This window comes from Oryzias latipes, chromosome 4 (assembly GCF_053564925.1).
Source record: "Oryzias latipes strain Hd-rR chromosome 4, Olatipes_Hd-rR_3.1".
Classification (NCBI taxonomy): Eukaryota; Metazoa; Chordata; class Actinopteri; order Beloniformes; family Adrianichthyidae; genus Oryzias; species Oryzias latipes.
The window spans coordinates 11,253,702-11,274,957 of NC_136240.1; the positions used below are offsets into that span (position 1 = coordinate 11,253,702).

A 21,256-nucleotide genomic window follows, 5' to 3' on the forward strand; every position below is an offset into this window, starting at 1 on the left:
ACTTTGGAACGGGTTAAGTAATGAGCTCAAACAATGTTCAAATATCCAAATATTCAAGAAAATGTATAAAGAAACTCGGATTTTTGGATATAAAGATAAGAGGATTTAAGAATCAACAGGTGTTTGAAAAACTCCAAATCATTTCCAAAAATGTGTAAACTTGATTGTGGTGAAATAATCAAAGCTCTTTTAATTACAACCACTGAGTGTTACATTGTAATGTGCAATAATGATTACTGAAATGTTTAAATTACAATCAATAAGGTGTCAACTGTGTTTACTTGATCTGCAATGTGTAGCAATAATTACTGGTTTATTGTGATCATGTGTTCTAATAATAATCAATGATTATTACATGTTGGTTACCGATACTGTTTACTGAAATCATGAATAAATGTTTTTCAAAGATAATAAATCATTTTGTAACTTCAAAATAATCTATCGGATCAGAACAAGATTACAAAAACTGTAAAACTATAAAATGAATTATATCAGTAGGGGTGGGATTATATAAGTTTGCTTCTTCCCACTCCTTTTCAAGCAATAAATCAAGCTCTACTTGATCACTGTATTTACTTAAGCAAAATGTGATTTAAGTGACTTTGTTTTGTTTTACTTTCTTTTTAAACTATGCATTTCAACATTTCTCTAATGAGTTTGATAAATATGTGTAAATTCTTTATTGCTTTGACTACAATGCTTGAAATAAATCAATAAATCAAATCAAATCAAATCAATCAAATCAAATGGTCTGAACTTGCTTCGCTTAGATGATTCTGCTCCTTACTGAGTCACAAAGAAAAAGGGTTTATACTCGAATGCCTGGGTTTCTAACATGGGCCGATGACTAATACACCTTACATCATGCTGGTCACAACTTTTGCGTCCTCCAAATGGCTGTTCACGTATATTCCTATCTAAAATCACAAAGTCACTTTGTTGCAGCTCACTTTTAACTTTTTATTTCATATCATCATTCTGTTTTATATTTTTTTTTATTGTAACTTTATTGATGTGATGAATGCTGCTGACAGCAGCTCACCCTTTAAAAAGAGATCCTCATCTTAAAGGGTCTCACCTGGTGAAGTAAAAGTAAAAAAAAAAAAGCTGCTGGATACCTTCAATATTGCTCGCTATTTTAGTTTCGCCGCTAATGTTAAGTTGCGGGTGTGAGGGTCTGTAAGCTGGCAAGAGGGTGCAAACAGATGAGTTATGGGAAGGGGGTGGGCTTACTTTGCCCCAACAGTCTACACAACTCAAAGGTGAGTTTCCGATGAACTACTGCTGCTCTGCAGAAACTTTATGTCCTAGTAAATGACCGGTTCAGCTAAAACAACACCAACATAATTAAAATACCACGTGGAATGCTTTGAAACTAGATCAAATATGTTTGGGGTGGGATTTTAAAGATCACAACGACACTTAAAATAGCAAAAAGAAATATTTTTTGAAAAAATTACATTTTCAAAACTAAAATAAATTCTAGTTGCCAAAAAAAATTCAGAAAATAAGTTATCCGAAACATTAAAATGAAATGTTAAAAAACAAAACAATAAGGAATCTGAAAATTAAACTATTTTTCTGAAACAAAGCTCCTTTTTACTTTCTTAAGATTCCAGTTTTGTGGTACTGTCGCTATGCAGAAACTATGTCAGAGAAAGCAAGACAAGGTTTTTGATTTCGGCTAAAAATGGCAAATTCATAATCAAAAGATTATTTTGGGAATGCTTCTAAGAGATTAAACGATTATCAGTGTGGGTCTTTAAAATTGCAAAAAAATATAGAGGTGGGTTTAAAGATTTGGACCTCCATCTTATGGCACACACTATAGGCGGTCTGATGCTTTCCCACTGATCGACTTCCCTTTAAACCACATTTGTTTATCTGTCCCACAGGGAGGTTTTTTCACATCTATCCCCATTAAAATAGCATTATAGTCCCCGTTTCTCCCACAGTGTCACTTAGTTGTTTGCGAAGGCTTTGCCATGACACATCTTCTCCATAATGAAATACATCCATCAGCTCTTTACTTAGATTAACTTTATAGGTTTCAGTTTGTAAATCTAATTGTGAAACCAAATCCTGAGGCTTTAGAGTTGAGGAAACTGGAGCCAATTACCTCTCAGCTGATACATTCCCCACAAGAGAGAAAAAGGTCCTGTAGGTAAGCTACCATCGAACCTCGGATTCAGGAACAACAGTGCGGTTTCCGTCCCGGTCGTGGAACAGTGGACCAGCTCTACACCCTATCTAGGGTGCTGGAGGGTTTGTGGGAGTTCCCTCATCCAGTCCATATGTGTTTTGTGGATTTGGAGAAGGCCTTCGACCGCGTCCCCCGTGGCATCCTGTGGGGGGTGCTCTGGGAGTATGGGGTCCGGGGAGCCTTACTGAGGGCTGTCCGGTCTCTGTATGACCGGAGTAGGAGCTTGGTCTGCATAGCCGGCAGTAAGTCAGACCTGTTCCCGGTCCACGTTGGACTCCGGCAGGGCTGCCCTTTATCACCGGTTCTGTTCATAGTTTTTATGGACAGAATTTCTAGGCGCAGCCAGGGGCCGGAAGGGATCTGGTTTGGGGACCACAGGATTTCCTCTCTGCTTTTTGCAGATGATGTTGTCCTGTTGGCTTCATCGAACCGGGACCTCCAGCGTGCATTGGGGCGGTTTGCGGCCGAGTGTGAAGCGGCTGGGATGAGGGTCAGCACCGCTAAATCTGAGGCCATGGTCCTTGTCCGGAGACCGGAGAAAGGTAGTTTGCCATCTCTCGGTGGGTGGAGTGTTCTTGCCCCAGGTGGAGGAGTTTAAATACCTTGGGGTCTTGTTCACGAGTGAGGGAAGATCGGAGCGTGAGATTGACAGGCGGATCGGAGCGGCGTCCGTAGTTATGCGGTCGCTCTATCGATCCGTCGTGGTGAAGAGAGAGCTGAGCCAAAAAGCAAAGCTCTCAATTTACCGGTCGATCTACGTTCCAGTACTCACCTATGGTCATGAGCTATGGGTCATGACCGAAAGAACGAGGTCCCGAATACAAGCGGCTGAAATGAGCTTCCTCCGTAGGGTGGCTGGGCGCTCCCTTAGAGATAGGGTGAAAAGCTCGGTCACCCGCGGAGAGCTCGGAGTAGAACCGCTTCTCCTCCACATCGAAAGGAGCCAGTTGAGGTGGCTCGGGCATCTAGTCCGGATGCCTCCTGGACGCCTCCCTGGAGAGGTGTTCCGGGCATGTCCCACTGGGCGGAGGCCCCGGGGAAGACCCAGGACACGCTGGAGAGACTACGTCTCTCGGCTGGCCAGGGAACGTCTCGGGGTCCCCCCAGAGGAGCTGGAGGAAGTGGCTGGGGTGAGGGAAGTCTGGGCATCTCTGCTCAGTCTGCTGCCCCCGCGACCGGGTCCCGGATAAGCGGAGGAAGATGGATGGATGGATGGATGGATGGATGGATGGAGGTAAGCTACCATGTGAAAAACACTGTTTTTTTCAGCTTCTTCTCATATTGCAGATTTTTATCTAAAACTAATTTAAGTTTTAAACCACTGATAGAGCAGGTCTCTATGGCATATTCTTCCCACAAAGCCACGGTTACACACATTCATTTGGTGTTAAAGACCTCTTATCTGTAAGTGTTCCTTGTTTTCATGCTGAGATACTGCAGGGCTTTTCTTTAAACTCTGCCCTGAAACTCAAATTGCCCAGCTTGCACGCTCTGCTTCAGCTCAGAAATACTGCTCTCAGATTTGCCGCTGTTGTTCTATGGTCCTTTTTCCTATGTTCCTCTCAGGCGTCTGCAGCACACTTACAAAACTTTTGCAGATAGATTTTTCCCTCTAAGCTATAAAAATGTCTGTGATATACTCCTGTCAAAATCCAAGTCAAGAGAACAGCAGATATGACACTTAGCTGCCTTCAGCAGAGCACTGCTTTAAAAAAAAATCCTGCCCAGATGATTGACTGCTGGTTGTCGAAGCTAAAAAAGCAAATGAAGATAGAAAAGGGTGACAAGCTTAGTGTACCGTACTTTCGATAAAAACTACACCTAAAAAGTACACCTATTTAGGGTTGAAAAAAAAAATTTCTTTGGGTGGTTTTGGAAGGTGCTCTAGAAATTAATGAATAAATTAAACATGTGTACAAACAAACAAGTAAAGAAGAATGAATGGTAAATCCATTCACATTTTAGTTTCATAAAGTTCAGCCCACTGTTGTTTTCCCACATAAAAATAATCCAAGGGGAACATAATTAGAACAATCTAACACATTGTGTGGTCGCATGTCTTTGCTAAATTTATAGTCTTTCCACACATTGGACTGGAAAACATATCACATGTGTGTTGTCCACTGTTATGCACTTGGTCGTTTTTATGCTATAGTAAATTAAACCGACCGAAACTCAATCCAAATGGTATTTTCCAATATCGATTTATAATCAACATTTAATTTTGGAAAGTTTTTTTAATGGTAAAGGTCAATCCTATTAACAATTTGCTTCAGACAGATCGACCTTGTTGGATTTGAGGAATATAAATTTATCAATTAATTGTTACACCCCTAATTGTTTCTGTGTCTCATTTTTTGTAGTTTGAGATTTCTCTGTGTCACAAAACAGATGTTTATTTGTACACCTATAAATTCAAAATATTTAAAGAATATGTTTTTTTAATTTACTTTGATATATCCCACAACGGAGAAAATTGATCTCTGCATTTGACCCATCCCCTGGGGGGAGAGGTGAGCTGCAGGCTAGCCACTCTGGGGGGGGGGGGGGGGGGGGGGGGGGGGGGGGGCAACAGCTGGCTGAGGAGAGTTGGGATCAATCCGCCAACCTTTCGGTTGTTAGATGACCTGCTCTACCGCCTGAGCTAAACTGCCATCCATATTGAAATACATTATGGTCATGAAGGATATTGTTGAGCCAAAATGTAACTCATGATATTTTATCTGAAGCAGTTGGTTTTGTGTCTTTTAGGATTTTCTCTTAAAAGGAAGCTCATTTTACAAAAATGGTTTTCCTTTGTAGCAGTTAGTCATCATTTTGAAGTTCTAAATGATGCCACTTTAAGGTTTTCAGTAAATGATGGTACGGATTCGTGACAGGCTTTAAAAGTGGGCTCTTAATTCAGAAAAATTGGCATCAATTGGCATAAGCTGGCGTCAACAGAAACATGTCCTGTGGAAGTGGTGCACGCTGTGGCACGCTTCAGCGAGTTTTGACAGTGATGTAGATGCAGCTGCATAGAAAACACACAACTGCAATTATTTTTCAAGCACATCTGGTTGTAATTTCCAGTGACTTATTAAGCCGACTGCCAGTCTTCCCCATTCATTATAAGAACCAAGCTCCATAAAGTGCATGTCAGCCAATAAACAGTGACAGAAAATGTCAGAGTGACAGAAAGCAGCCATGAGTCTCTGCAGTTTAAATGGCAGCAGTAGAAGTGGGGAACCACAGTCACATGTACAGGTGTTAACCCACCCATCCAGAGAACTAGCATTAGTGTGGCTTCATTAGTTCATGACGCTCCAGTGTGCCTGTAATCTATAATGTTTTTGGAATTCCTGAGACGTTTGGTGTTTTTGCTATTTTTATCATCAGCATTATTATTATTATCATCATTATTATTATTTTATAGAGAAACTTTGTGCTATTTAGATTTTCTTTGATAAGGCAAACAATATTATTTCTGTATTACCCGGGTGGCAAACCTGATTCATCATTTAGGAAAAAACTAAATACTGCACAGGAGTCTGCACCCTTTAACACTAAAAGAGCAGTTTGGTCTACCGACCAAAACTCAAGTCCCACCTCATTGTTTAGAAAAATACAATGTCCTTCCTATGGTTGCCGTATGGAGTGGGCCCCCCCTCTTTCGGTTTTATTTGCACCTTAGACATGTAGGGTCCTTGGTAGGGGGGGTGCTTGGACATCACTGCCAGCAAGCAGCAGATGTCCTCCTGGCACCCTACCCGCCAATTTTAACCGCACCTTAGACATTTAGGGCCCCTTGGTGGGGAGGGTGAGGGGACATCACTGTGAGTAATCAGGAGATGTCCCCTTAGTGCCCTACTCGCCAATTTTAACTGCACCCCCCTTAGTACACACACCCCTCCCCCTTCAATATATACATTCCAACATAAACACACACACATGCACACACACACCCTTTCAAACACACATACACGCACACACATTTTGCAAGGAAGGTGGGACCTGGGTCCATCTGTCCCCTACCCCTTCCCTGGTGGGGGGTGCAGGCCCCTTGGCGATGGCGGCCGTGTCCCTTGGGTGCCGGCTCCCTGGGCCCGGCGGTGCTCTCTCCGCACGGTGGGGGGGTTCATATTACACCTGAGCCGGGGGTGTTCGTGTCCCTTGGGGGTGGGTCCTGGTCCTTGCCCCTGAGCGCTGGGCCCCGCCAAACTTCCAACATGGCCGAGCCTGGTCGGGCCATATATATAACACCCCTTGTGGGCCCTCTTTTTTCCCCGGGGTTCCCCCCTCCTGGGCGGGGGCGGTGGGCCCCTGCCTTGCTCCTCCCTGGACCAACCGTGGGCCGGGCGGATGGCTACCTGGAGTGCGGAGCGGGTCTCCCTTGGGGGGTCCTGGCTCGTACCTGGGGTAGGGGCGGGGGGATGCCCGGAACTCCTGGGTGGTGGTGGGGTGCTCGTCTGGGGCTGTGGGCGTCCTTCTCCGGTGGGGCCCTGCGTTGGGCGCTCCCGGCGCGGCGGGGGGGCTGCTCTCCTGGTTGGGCTGGGGCGGCGCTCTCTTTCCCTCCGTGCCTCCCTGCTCTCTGGCTCTGGGGGCCTTGCGGCGGTCCTGCTGGCCCTGGCCTGGGTGGCGGGCTTGGTAGCCCGGGCGGCGGTTGTTCCCTGCCGGTTCCCGTGTGGCGTTGGGGGGATTTCGGCTGCCGCTGCTGCTGCGGTGGGGGTCTTGGGGTGGGGATGGCTGGGCACTCTCCCTCCTTCTTGTCACGTTCCACCATCCAATTTAGAAGAACATAAACACTCACCTGAGCACAGGTGTTAGCTCACCTTTGCACTAACAGTTTGCATGATTGAATGACTGAAATATTTCACACTAGTTGGTTTTAAGGTATGCGTGTGAACACTATCTGTTTTGTGTACATGTCGACAGGTGGACATTTTTGCAGCTAGCAGGTGTGTTTATAACATTTGAGTGTGTGTGTGGATAGGCCCCGCCCTTTTTGTACTACATTTGAACCTTACCATAATGATTAACAACCAGTAAACTTGTTGCTTTATGCTGCTTCATGGTCTTACCCCTCTTCCCCTCCTATTATCACCCTCCTACCCCCCCCCCCCCCCTCTCTAACGTCCCTCTCTCTTCTTCCCCTCTTTCCTTTTCCGTCCGGTCCAACATCAAAGATTTTCAAACATGATTGAAATTAATAAAGTTTGGCCTCAATTACAAAAGGGGTTTATTCAGACATACCTTTGGTTTGTCTGAAGATTAATAACCCCTCTTGTTAAAGTAAAATATGTCCAACACAAGAGGCCCTTAGCTCTCATCTGTCTGCCTAGCTGTTGGACAGGACAAGTAAAAAAAAAAAAAAAAAAATACAATGTTTGTGGCAATTGTGCCAATTATTTATAAAAAATAAATAGTTGGAGCCAGTTTAGCTCGTGCTGGTTTGCGGCGCCTTCCATTTGGGAAACCTGGGTTCAAATCTGGGCTGCTCTCTATTCCCTTCTCTGCTCCTGTGCCAGTCCCAAGCCCAGATAAATTGAGAGGGTTGCATCAGGAAGGGCATCAGCATTAAACATTGCCAAGTTAACATTGCAACTCATCCTTGAAAGAGAGGTTGCTTCATTGTGAAGCAACCTCCTGATGGGAAAAGCCGAAAGAGAAAGAAGAAGATTTGTAAAAAAAAAGTTGCTTTTAAATATTTGAAATTTAACAGTGTTGTTTTTTTTTATCTTCTTTTGCTTTTGATAGCAGCACATGTAAATTCGTTTTAAATAAAATACTGCGTTAACGTACGATTCTCCTGGTGCAGCAAATCTACTCAAGTTGAAATTAAAATAAAAAGGCTAACATTACATTTTTCATCAAAATGACTTTGTCCACCTTTATCCTTTTCCTGCTTTTAATATTGAATATTATTGTGGATTCCAATTTTGAAAATAAAAATCTATACATTTAACTAGAGTAAAAGAGTAAAGTATATACTTTTAGACTTTTGACTCTGAGCAGCAACTAAACACTGTTGTGCAGCAGATGAGAATATTTGCTTTTAGCTTATTCTTATAACAGTAGATTAAAATTTTTACCATAAAGTTGCTCAGTTTTCTGAAACGATTAATACCTAAACATAAAGGCTTAAACTTAATAAACTAAAACAAATAAACCACAGCTACAAATCTTTCAAATTACTGACATTTTTCTTTAAAGCCAAAGAGCCACCATGGAAGGCCAAAAAGCTCCATGTGGCTGTTTAATGGGGCATGCTTGTACTAGACAAACCTTGAGCATTTAAGGATAAATAATAAAAAAAAAGTGGTTGCCTTGAAAACAACTTTTAATCAGGATTGAGCAAGAACCCTGTGCATCCCCTGTTTCACCACAGTTTCTGGCCATGTCAGAGAAGTTTCCCAGGACTGTTGAAAGGGAACCTTAAGGGATCTGGATCTGGGGGATCTGAGTCATCTACTGTGGGAGCCACACCTTTTCAGAAACACTGACGATGTTCAGATGAGTTTGATGCAGAACAAATTCACGATTGCAATGCAAGAAAGATGAAAAAGAGCAGAAACAGAGTATGGAACAAAAATGTAAAAAAAATTGTCACAAATTTGCGCGCAAAATTACTATTATTTCTTTTTTACTTCTACGGGACAATAAAAATTTACATTCAAAATCTTTGGAACTTGGTTTTTAAACAATATCCTTGCAAGTGTAAAAATGAACAGCTTTATCTAATCATATTTATTTCATTAAAAAACATTTTTTGAATGAGTGGCAGGTTTCTCTTATAAGCCTGGTCAAGAATAAATTATTATTTTTTACAACCATTTTTTTTTTAAAGAAAACACATTCATGTCCAGTTCACACAGTAACAAGTACAAAAAGAATAGCAAGAAACAAGTAATTCAATTGAGAATGTTAGAAAATTCATATTTGGGGGGAATCTTAGTCCTGAAACCACAAATGTGACAAATAGCAAAGGAAAAAACTACCCAAAGAAATAACTGTTGGAGCGTTGGACCTTCGGAGTTTAAAAAAATAATAAAATATCCCTCAAAACCATTAAAAAACTATTAAAGCTCCTAGTGATTGGCATATAAACAGCTTTGACATTGACTGCAGGTATTTTGCTTCCCATACTAGCTCAGAAAAAGTGGAGAGGTGGGATACAAATAAAATATTGTTATTGTGCCAAACTGTCCGAAATAACCTTTGAAAACATAAGACAAATAATAGTAAGTAGTTTATAGTTTTCTCTCAAGTTGGTCTTTGGTGGCAGGATGTTTTCTGAAATAGACTGCAAAGAGGAGATTTTCATAAACTTGTAACTCTTAAACGACTATCTGTATTTTAAGAACTGTATCAAGGTAAACCATTTTTTGCACCTCAATCATTCAGGCTTTTGCAAATAATTTTAATTCTAATGTTTTCTGGAGTTTGTAGCCCATTATGACAGCTATATTGTCCTTTTTTTAAATGGCAGATAGATTGGACAAAAAACCTGATGGCTGCTGGGTGTTTTTAGGCTATTATCAAGCTGACAATTTCAGACGTGGAAAACCTGAAACATGTCAATCAAAAGACGCACTCCCATTTGTGAGCAATTTTGTGGTCAAACTTAAAGTATGGAGGGAATTTTGTTGCATTATTCTAAGAGCAAAACAATTGTTTGCACTTGAAACAGAAAAACGCCCTTGAAACTCAAAACAACGTTGAAGCAAAACAATTTATTCTTGAAACTTAAAAATATATACAATCAAATCAATTTTCGAATCCTGTCCATTTCACAAACATGGACATGAAGGTTGATGTTGATTGGTCAGAAATTCTTCCAGTAAGCTCGTATCAGGTTTGAATTTCTGACTAATCAGCATCAACCTGCATGTCCATGTCTGTGATTGGCTGGCTTTTGTGGCACATTTGTAATGTGGTGCCCTGCTCCGTTTTGAGTTCAGAGGACAGAGAATTTATTTCAAGTGAGAATTGTTTTTATTGCACATTTTTCTTCAAGTGCAAAATCATTTTTAAAGCTAACAAAATTTTAAAAGTTTTACACTGAAAAGCGTGGAATAATGGCACAAAATTCACTCCATAATAAAATGGATTGATGAGGTTTGTAAAATGTTACACCAATGCAGTTGTCATACATTTTACAATCTAGCTACTGAAGCTAAAAGCCATGTTTGAAGCTAAAACTCTATGTTAATGTCTGCTTTATAGTGAGAACATGCTACATGGTTGTAAATCGTGGCTTGGCTGTTGGTGCAACAACCCACCTAGTGGTTGTATATAGAACTGTCCTGGCTCAAGTAATCCAGACGTCAAAGTGTCACATTTTTTTTGCCACATCTTTTGGGAAATAAAAAAAAAAGACCAGTGTAAATGTGGCAGGTTGTAGAAAAATGGAAAGACATTTATTTTAACAGCAGGATTAACTATGTTGTCTTAACTATTGAATCTGCAATGTAAAATGTGAAAAATGTATTAATAGTATAAATATTTTTAAATAAAAAAAATACGGAAAGCGTTTTATCCCTGTGATCTCTTTAATTCTTTGGTGCTTTCTTTGGGTCAAAAACTTAAAGTATTCCTGTTTAAATCCATTCTCATCACTATCTGCTGTCTGCATTGTGTGGTGAGCCTTTTCTCATTGCCATAGTCTTGTGGAAATGTCTTCAGTTGATGTTTCTGTTGTTAGTCAGTTTCCCTTCATAACATGGAAGTCTGTGCTTCACAATCCCCTGGACGGGGACAGAAAGCTGTACGTTGTCAAACTGTCCTGACACAAGTCGTTGTTGATTTTACTGTTGTAGGGGAAAGACTCTAGGGCTGCAGATAAGACTGTTGCCATGGTCCTGAAGGAGATACCCAGTAAAGCATCATCAGAAGGGAAGCCCCTCCTCACAGTGACTACCAAGGTGGGCAGATGCATTTCTGAAAATCCCCAAACTTCACCACCTCACACCTCAAAGTGGATCTTTGTGTTAGTTTCACTGACACATCGGCAAAGCTTGCTGACCTCTGCTGTCTACTAACTCATTACTCGAGCCCTGTGCTGTTTGTATCTTAACTAAGTAACAACTAATGCCCTATGTCCAGCTGCTCTATGGGGTATGAAACCTTTAATTAACATTTAACATCATTTAGTTGACGATTATATGCAAAGTAATTTTCTTTAAACAGGGACTATATTCTGCTGAACTACCGATACCTATAACACATAGTATTAATATTGACCATGTTTCTCAAAAACATGTAAAAGTGTTATATGTATGTATGTAAACTGACAATTCAGTGTTCTTACAACACATTTTCCGCTGCGTAAACTATTGTGAGGGTTCCTATTAGTGTATTCTTTCATCATTGTCCGTACAAGAAAACGTAGTGCTGACTTTTTTTACACCTCATGAGCAGCTAATTCAAACCGTTTACTAAATGCCATGATGTTCAGCATGGCATTACGCTACTGTCTGAGCTTATTCTGTTGTCATTTCTTTATGTAATTGCTGTAGCTGAGCTTTTTACTGCTCTCTTGCTTGTGATGGAGCTGGGTGGAGTTGGTGCTCTCTGTACGACCCAACTGGAACTTTCTTGTTGTGTTCTTGACTGCTTCTGCACAGTGTGTGTGTTTGTGTGTGCTGGTGTTCCTGTGTGTGACCTCTCTTGTATACCTGTCTGTGTCTTAATAACTCGTGGCACGCTTCATGCTTTGTTTGTTTAATTAGCCGGTTATAAAAAATACATGTTTATTAGTAGTAATGACTCAGTATTTTATTGAACATCAGCACAGTCATACCAAAAGGTTTTTAAAAGAAAGAAAGTAAGCACAGTTTATAAGAATTGGTTAATTACTTCATTGCCAGGAAGGTAACCAGGATCTAAAATCTGATGTTTACATGGAAGAAAATCTATGTTAAGCATAATGTTTTTGTAATGGTTTGTTGTCCTCATTCCTTTTACTTACAGCACCCTGTCATAGAAATAGAAAACAAGGACAGTCTCTCAGTCTCTCTCTTTATTGAACTGGTTCCTGTCTTTTCTCTGAGACAGATGTTGTTTATTTATTCCCATTATTATCTGTAAAACACCAAAATAATTTCTTACCACAATGCAGGTCAGCAAGAGGTAGAACAGAAAAAATAATTATCTATAATGTACATTATTATACATTTGAAGAAACGTTTAAAATTATAAAGAAATATTATTTTTAATTTCTTTACTCAAGTTAATTTTTTTATTGATGCTCAGTATGGGAAAATGCAAGTAAGGAAATTGAACTGTTTTTTGACATCATAAAAAATTGAACAACTATTGCATTGCAACCTTTGCATTTTTGTAACTTCACTCAATAAATAAATCCAGGATTACTAATAGGAAACAAATGTTCATTTGCTAAACGGAGCAAAGCCTTCATTTTATCCAAACTAGTTCAGCAATGAAGTCTAACTGGAGCCTGATGCCCCTACCTAAAAAAATAAAATAAAAATCTCCAGATGGGTTACTGATCCATTCCTTTACAAAACCAAGTTCTGGGATTTGTACATTAAAAATATGTAACAATTAAAATCCCTTTCATATGTTAATGTCAGAATATTTCACCAATGACATGCTGCAGCATACAAATAAATTGAAATTATCAGAATGGAAGTTTAAATTATCAAACATCAAACATTTGAATGTAAAGCATCTAAAACCTCATAATCTGCTTTCTTTCGTAAACTAGATTTATAAGAGGCAGATGCAGTCTTGTGACGAGGAAAAAGACAGAAGCTGGAGACTGGAGAAAAAGCTCGAAACCAACTTCAACGCTTTTTGAGTGGAAAACAGGAGGGAAATGAGGACCGGCAGGAAAAAATAACTTTCCACTCAAGGAAAAATATTTTTTTTCTTCTTTTATGTTGTCTGTCAGACAGAACAGTGTCTTCCACAGTTGCCTGTAGGAGATTCATAAACTATCTCACTTGTACAGTCCCTTTTACTAATCATGAGTTCCTCTTATTTCATTGTGCTCATTGACTGTTTGCATTTTTGTATAATATTAAAGGAAATGTCAAAAAGAGTCTTTAAATTCCCTACATCTAAGTTCATGTTGTGAGACAACAGTCTTTTGCGCACAGTTATCATATAAATTGACATCTATTTTAGCTTGTAACTAAAAACATTCTGAAACAGTTTACTATGTTTATGATTGCCCTCCCTGCTTTAGAACATAACACTGATGCATTAAAACTAAACTTTTTTCTTTTTTAGGTTTTGTATATAAAACATGTAATTCATATGTCAAAAAAAAAAAGCTTCTGCTGTTCATTCTTAAAATAAATTGTATTAGAAAAAATACTGAGCTAAAATAAAACGATGAAAGCTGTATTTTAACAAAAAATAAATTTGAGGCAATGTGAGCTTTAGACTTAATTAAAACTTTTATAAAAATCTATTCAACTCATTTTGGTATACCACCCATTTAGCCTCCATGTTCTACCTAAAACCTGCTTTGATTTGTTTTTTAGTGAGCCTTCCCTCATATCCTCCTCTTTTCCACTCACTCCACCTTCTCTATCCTCACTTCATCCCCAACTCCTCCAAGGCTACAAGGAGCCTAACTGGTACACAGCTCCCCTGACAGCAACTTCTGAGAAATCTCTTAGAGTCAAGCCCAAGCGGCACAATTAGAGGAAGTTTTCCATTACATAATTATCAAGATTATTGCTTAAAGCACTTGTAAACAAGATGCTGAAATGATTTGCAGGAAGAAGTGCTGCAAAAAGTGTGCATTCTTGCACACACAAAAAAATGTCTTTTTTTCCCATATCTCTCCAGCTCATTAAGTTATTTTTTTCCTGCTTATTGTAATGTGTATTATGATTCAATTAACTTTTCAAAAGAAACTCCTTCAATCTCAGGATTTGTCTCCCAGAGAGGTGGACAAGAGTTAACTGTCACAGTCCTCAGACAGTGTTATAATAAAGTCAGGAGGTGTATTATCTTGTCTAAATGTGTTTTGTGTATGTTAATTGCCAGTGTTGCAGCAGTTTATCAGAATATTTTCCTATTTTTACAATTGGAGCATTTTTCCTGAAAATGTGCTTTCAATGCCAATATGACACAAAACTGTCAGCAGTTCCTCGTTTATAAAGACACAAAAAACCTTATTCCGCCTGGAATGGGCAGGTTGCAACACCCAATGATTACAGGCCCAGAACATCCCTCATGCCCAGAAAGGAACAATCAAAGGTAATCTACTGGGTCAAGCAAAGCGGATGTTGGTCTGACTGTTGCTGGCAAATGCAGTGAAAGCTTTGAAAGCATCACACAAGGTGTCATTCTGTGACAGATATTCTTTCAGCTCATCATCCACTCCTTTCTCTGAGTTTCTCCATTCGTGAATTTCATTTACATTTTAAGGAGACTCTCAGCTGGGTGGGTTTTTCTGAAAAACTATTGGCATCAGATGACCAAGTCATTCAAGAGGAAGTTTGTAAACAGCAGCAAGCGATGCAGTAATTGGAAAAAAAATGCTTTTTATGACTGCAGAATCAAATTTTTTTGTCATTTAAGGATTTATACTTAAACTATCTCCTAAAAATCGACCAATCATTTATATAATATTAACTTTATTAAAACAGGAGTTTTCCCGACTAATTTGATCATTTTAGAACAAAAATAGTTCAATTTAAATATAATCCAACCCTGTAAAGCCATCCATATCAAAGAATTAATAGAAAATTCAAATTATTGGGAAATATGTTGTTTCTTAAACCTTTTGATGAAATACACACAAAAATATTGTAATATTATTTATGTAATAAGATATAGATAGTATCAATTATGATACTAGATGCATAAATATTAACACAAGCATTCAGAAAAAAAATAGCACCTTATTAATCCACTGTTTCAAATTTAAACCACAAACTCTTAACATGGTGGATCTTTGATATAAATAATTCATTAGCTATAAATTTTGCTTTTTAAATACAGGGAGTCATCATTAAAAAACAACAACAATAGATTAGTTATACGTAACATAAAGTTTTGAAAATCAGCAAAACCTTTCCAGCCAAAAGTTTTTTTTAAGATTTGACGGAAGCAAAAGTTTTGAAATGAGCAGAAAAAAAGCCTGTTTACTGCCCCAAGTGAAATAGTAATGGGCAAAGTTTGGAACAAGCTAATGAGATTGAGGTCTCATTAATGCATGCATCAAATACAATATGATTGGTGAAATAGAGTTAAAACAAACATTCTGATTAAAAGAATTGAACTCAAAAGGGTCAGAGAAAAGAATTTTAGACATACCTACATTATCTAGGTAAAAAAAAAACAACGACAGAAAACAGACCCACCGGAAATGTAATTTGTTATTTTAATCGTAATTCCCTTACCCTTCCCCTTAAAGGAAAGCACAGGAAGCACACAACTGAGAGACCAGCCCTCAGATTTAGTCAGTTTAGTCTGTAATTAAGATATATATATATATATATACTATGTATACTATAGAAACTGAAGCCTGTGTGTCTCGGAAAATACTACAAAATAAAAGTCACCTTTTGTTTGCTAAGCATGGGTACTACACTGAAAATCCTTAGATGTAATCTGCTGGGGATTTATGTAGGCCATTAGATTGAAATAATCTGGCCTAATTTGAAGTTTTTGGATTGAATTGGATTAATCATAATAGATAAATCTCTGTTAATTTCAGCACTTTGTGTAGCGCTTTGTAACAGATTCAGATATAAATTGGTGCCACACAAATAGTCTTAATTGAATTACAGTAAATGAGTGAATTGTAAAAAACTTATTGGGGAAACAACAAAAATGTAGTTTAAGTTTTTGGGTTTATGAAGCCCAACAGGAAATGCAGTCCAGTAAGTTAGGTCAAAAAAACATTGAGCAGAACTTGATTTTTGTGATAAATTTTTCAAATACTAATGCCTGCTGATTTGAACACTTACAGCTGGAGTGGTTAGTCTGTAAAGTGTGAGTTCCTAAAAATGTATAAGTAATACCCTACATCAGTGGTCCACGACCTTTTTCAGGCCACAGAACAATTTAATGTCAGACACTATTTTCATAGGCCAACCTGTACTGGGCTTAAATGGGCATCGGCAATATATCTATATCTATAGAGAGAGATATAGAGATAGATAGATATAAAGAGAGACAGAAAGAGAGAGATGGATGGGCGGATAGAGAGAGAGAGAGAGAGATAGATGGATATTTTTTTCTTTTTTTTAGCCTTCAGTTTTCCTTTTGAGGGTAACATTTGTCTTCATCTTCTGTCAATCATCAGATTTTAAAACATTCGATTTTGTATAGGAATCATTAAATGTGATTTTCCCGCAACCCATAACAGTCAAAGTGGAAGCTAAAAAAGAAAAAAAATCAGACGCCAGGTTCACCCTCGTCTGACTTTTTAAGTGCGACCAAAAAAAAACTTCAACAACCAAAACAGTTGCTAAAACTGGTATTTTTGAAGTGTAATAGATGTAAATCCACTGAAAAACTTTATTAGCAGCAACCTTGTAGGATGCAGCCAGTTAGTGATTTTCAATGCATTATGGTGTGTGGGAACAACCGTCACAATAAATCTATATTTTTGAGTAAAGATTCCTGTTTTTTCTTAAATCCAGCTTTCTATTTGTACTGCTCTTTGTAAAAAGAAAATTTCCAAAATTGGTTTTTGTTTAATTTGCTAGCTTGGAAGTTTTGACTTAGTGATTGGCGCTGCCGCTTTAAGAAAGTGGTGGATGAATTTTTGACACGTGAACGAGCAACTTGACATGCATCAAGAATAAGTCAGATGTGGTGGAGAGAAACCATTCATTTAACAAAAATAAAACTTCCTTCAGAATCAGTTTGAAACAGACAAAAAGTTGGATATGTTTTTTGTTCTTTGGAAGCCCATTACCAACTGTTAAACAGACACCATTATCGGCCAACAGCCTGGGGTTTGGGATCACTACCCTACACTACTTAGTTAAAATTAAAAATGTGTTTCTTTAATTTTGTAATGAGTTACTCAGTAATCGCCATGTATCCACATGATTACCTTACTTTAGCAATGGTCAATTTCTTAATCTTTATTTTAGTTGGTCTATTTTCCGGTTCTGCTTTAGTTGACTGAGAAATATTTTACCAATTAAGACTTTTGACATGACTCTAGTACTCATTAAAAACAGCTGCTTGCTATTCAGATTTTGTAAAGATGCCTCTCTGACATCACTCTCTGCTACAACTGTCTCAGCACTTTCTTGATCTGCACCTAAAACCAGCCTGAGCCAGCAGATGCTGTAAATGACTCAAGTCTGGCTCATCAGTCCATCTACATGCGCTCCCTTCCTATAATTGGTAGAACTCAGCAAAAGGAAGGAAAAGGCAGCTGCTAGAGGTGAAACCAGGTTTCTTTACACCGTGAGACCTCCTTTGAACCCCATCATTGTTCTGACATCAGAACAGTGAGAAGAAAAAAACAAAAAAGTTCTCTGGTTGTTCTGCTGGTTCAGCCTTCTTGCAGCACAAAACAATCTGTCAAACAAAACCAAGTGGGGAACTTTTTAAATAGTGTTCTGCAAAAAAACTCTAAAAGTTTAATTAATGCTTGGTTCTTATTGTTCCCTTCTGACATGCCAATATCTCTTTGGGATATTTGCTGGGAAGCAATAATTATCACATAGAAATATTTATGCATGGAGTGTTAAATAAATCTTGCTGTTTTATGAAATGAATAAAGCCTGTAAATTAGAACATTGACAGTATAGAAGTAAATTCTACTTTGTGATGTTGCAGCTCAGATTCGGTTTTCTTTACAGGTCTGGACTTTGGACAGCCAATAGGACCTACAGCCTTACATTCTTGGTTTAAAATATCAATTTCATAAGATTGCATTTGCAAGTTTTCAATCAAATTATATATTTTCAGGACTTTTTATTTATTGCTGCAAATATCCTGCTTTTACCTATCATTTTTGCCTTAGTTTTCAATAGAATATTATGGATTATTTTCCAAGTGGGTGAGCACTGGTGGTGTCTAACCCCTGGCAAGTCTGAATTTATATTATTCTTTTGAGAAATGAAAGGGACACATCCATTCCTTTTAACTTTTTGTGTAAGCCAACGAGACAAAGTCCTTCAAATCCTTCATTAAAGAGTATATTTAGAAATTGAAACCAATTTAATTTATGTTTTATCTTGTTAAGAAAGTACATGACATTGTGTGCATCATCTCCTTTAATGACCCATTCCTATGAAAATGGCGTTTTTGGTGTTTTTAACATGTTTTTGTGGCAGTTTTCTGATGATGGAGAACATATATTGAGAAATTGAAGCTCAAAATTGCATGTCTGAGTATTCTTTATTCTTTATTCTCAGGAGTAGATGAAAAAAAAGAATTTGGAAAAAGATTGTATCTGTAATGTAGAAAATATGTTGCTCCATGCTGATGCATTCATAGTGGACGACTATATGCATAAATTGCTTTGTTTTCATTTTCTGACGACTCATATAACTCAAAACTGTATGGGTGGATAGCTCTAATATTGCTCGCCATTTTTGCTGCACGGGTAATGTTAGGTTGGGGATGTAAGGGGCTGTAAAGTAATGGGGCAGATTGAAAGCACCAAGGATGGAAAGAGAATGGGGTTACCCCTTGTCAACAGTCCTGTCCACAACTCAAAAGCAAATTTCTAATGAACTACTGCCGCTCTGCAGAAACTATGTCCTAGAAAACAGCTGTTTTTTGTTGTTTGTTTGTTTGTTTTGGCTACAGACGGCATAAATATATTTAAAAGACCACTGGGAACACTTTGGAAATGGTTCAAAGGATGATCAGAGTGGGTCTTTAAAGCTTTCTAGTCTGAAGGCCTGTTCACACCGGGACGAATTTCGCCGGCGATTTTCGCCGACGTTTAACGCCTCGTGACTAAACAAAGGGCACCAACGAGAGTGTGCACACCGACGCGAAAAAACGCCACGCGTTAAAGCGTCAAAAAAAAAAAACGCCTCGGGTTCGTTTTTTTTTTTCGACGCGTCGCGTCGAAATCTACTCGACCAATGAGAACGGCGCTTTTGCTCACGTGTCTGGAGCTTCTGAAGTTACAGTAAAACACAACTTGGGGGCGCTCAAACACAAAACTGCCTTGCTGAGCACACATACCAGCGAAGAAGATAGACGCCAAGTAGCGTCTACACAGCCGCGAAGCAATAATGACGGACATTCTAAAACATCCCCGAACCAAGTACCAGTTGGAGCTACTGGTGCTTGAAATATTCATGTTTTCTTTGTTTGATTCTGACAAGCGTGTAAATACTTGCTCTCTTCTTCTGAGTGAAAAGCGACTTTAAGAAGCGTAAAGTTGCGCAGCGCCACCTTGTGTACAGGAGTATTTCTGTTTTACATTAAGCGCCATCTAATGTCAGGGAATGAAATTGCATGTTCACTCCACTCATCGTCAGCGAAAATCGCCTGGGTGTGAACACAAAAAACGTGGCGAAAAACGCTGGCGAATAACGCCTGGCGAATATTCGTCCCGGTGTGTACGGGCCTTAATGCTATAGCCCCAACCAACACTTATAGATTCTTGTCACATTCACATGTGACAGCCTCCTTAAAGCCCCCAAATTAAAATGATTATCACATCAAGCATGGATAATTGTGCAGCACAAACCTAAACATATCCATTCTTGATATTTTAGCGTATCTTAACTCTAACCAAGAATTTGGAAATGACATTTCTCAGTGTTAAAATTGTCAAAAGACAAAATTAACAAAAAAAAATCCCAGGTAAATTGGCAAACAAGGACGCAGCAAAGTACACTACAAACCATTGATGTATAAGAGAACTGGACTAAGTGAGTCATCCCCCCTCACGTTTCAAATAGGAAGCACCATTGCTTCCTGATCTATGGCAAGTACTGTCGCCATTACCATACGATGACTCAAAACAACTCGGACCAATTACTGTCGATTGGTTTCAAAATGGCGGTAGGATGTTGCCTCATTTCGTGAGAGCTGGAGGTAAGGCATTTCCTATGGGTAACGTCACACCTCAATTCGTCCATCGTCTTTACAGTCAATGGGAAGTACCTGCTGGGTCCAAGAAGCCTAAATTCCATAGACCTCTACTGAGAGGTAAAAAGCTATTACACAGTCATTCTTTTTGTTAGAATATCCATCTTTGCTCCGATACCTTTTTTTTAACATGTTCTTGCTAATCGTAGTTTTTTTCTTTTTTTCTTTATTGCGAGCTATCGAAGCTATAAACCGGCCAATCAGATGCCTCAGTAAAAGCATGTGGTGCCTGCTGGCCCTCACCGTAAACATTCAAAATGTTTGAATGACAGATTTTCCCGAGCCCACTTTCAATGGAAGGGGTGTGGACTTCAAACCAGCTCACTCCTGATTGGCGACAGTTGTTGCCATAGAAGCATTGACTCACACCAACTTGGACCAGTCACTGCTTATTAATCCTGTTTTGTTCTTAATGTCCGTAACGCAGAAAAATGGCAACTGAATTTGTTTCATTTTGCTACAGCGGAAGCTTTGCTTTGCTTTTATTTCCTTTTTCTGCTTTTATTTCCCACATTTAACATCTTCAGTGTTTTTGGCTAAATGAATACCTACAGGGTTGTTTTATAACGTATGCAGCAGACAGACAGATAAATAGAGAGAAAGCATATGTAATGAACACCTGCCACTGCTAATCAGCATATTTATGTGGCCAAAACCCATTCAGCACTTTCCATCAACCATATGGCAGGTTGTGTACAGTCCATTTCATGCTACGTAATTAAACTTTTGCACCTTCATTAAAATTCTGCTTGCGAGCACAGCCTGAAGAGTGACACCAGCAAATGTCATGTTTCCTCCCAACCATTTTCATATCCTCAGACTCTACACAGGCTGCCAGTTGTGGTGGAGGCTTACCTTCATTCATGAGACAAAACTTGTTTTACCTCCAAATTATGAAGCATTACCTGACAAATTGTTTCCAGCTGCAACATGACTACAGAAGCTACAGCGTGCTAATAATTTACCCGAGGTGAACTGTTCTGCAGCTCCATGTGGATGTCTGCT

At 38.9% G+C, this 21,256-nt stretch overlaps 1 protein-coding gene across 3 annotated transcripts in view; it reads left to right on the forward strand.

The window, feature by feature from the left end:
* The window catches only part of pex5la (peroxisomal biogenesis factor 5-like a), a 94,942-nt gene that overhangs the window by 26,835 nt on the left and 46,851 nt on the right, over positions 1 to 21,256 (forward strand). For 2 of the 3 annotated variants that reach the window (XM_023954138.2, XM_023954139.2), the window contains exon 2: positions 11,002 to 11,106. The exons of the other annotated variant lie outside the window; for it this stretch is intronic. In XM_023954138.2, coding sequence (XP_023809906.1) covers positions 11,002 to 11,106 — 105 coding nt within the window. The remainder of the gene's footprint in view (positions 1 to 11,001; positions 11,107 to 21,256) is intronic. 3 annotated transcript variants of the gene reach the window in all.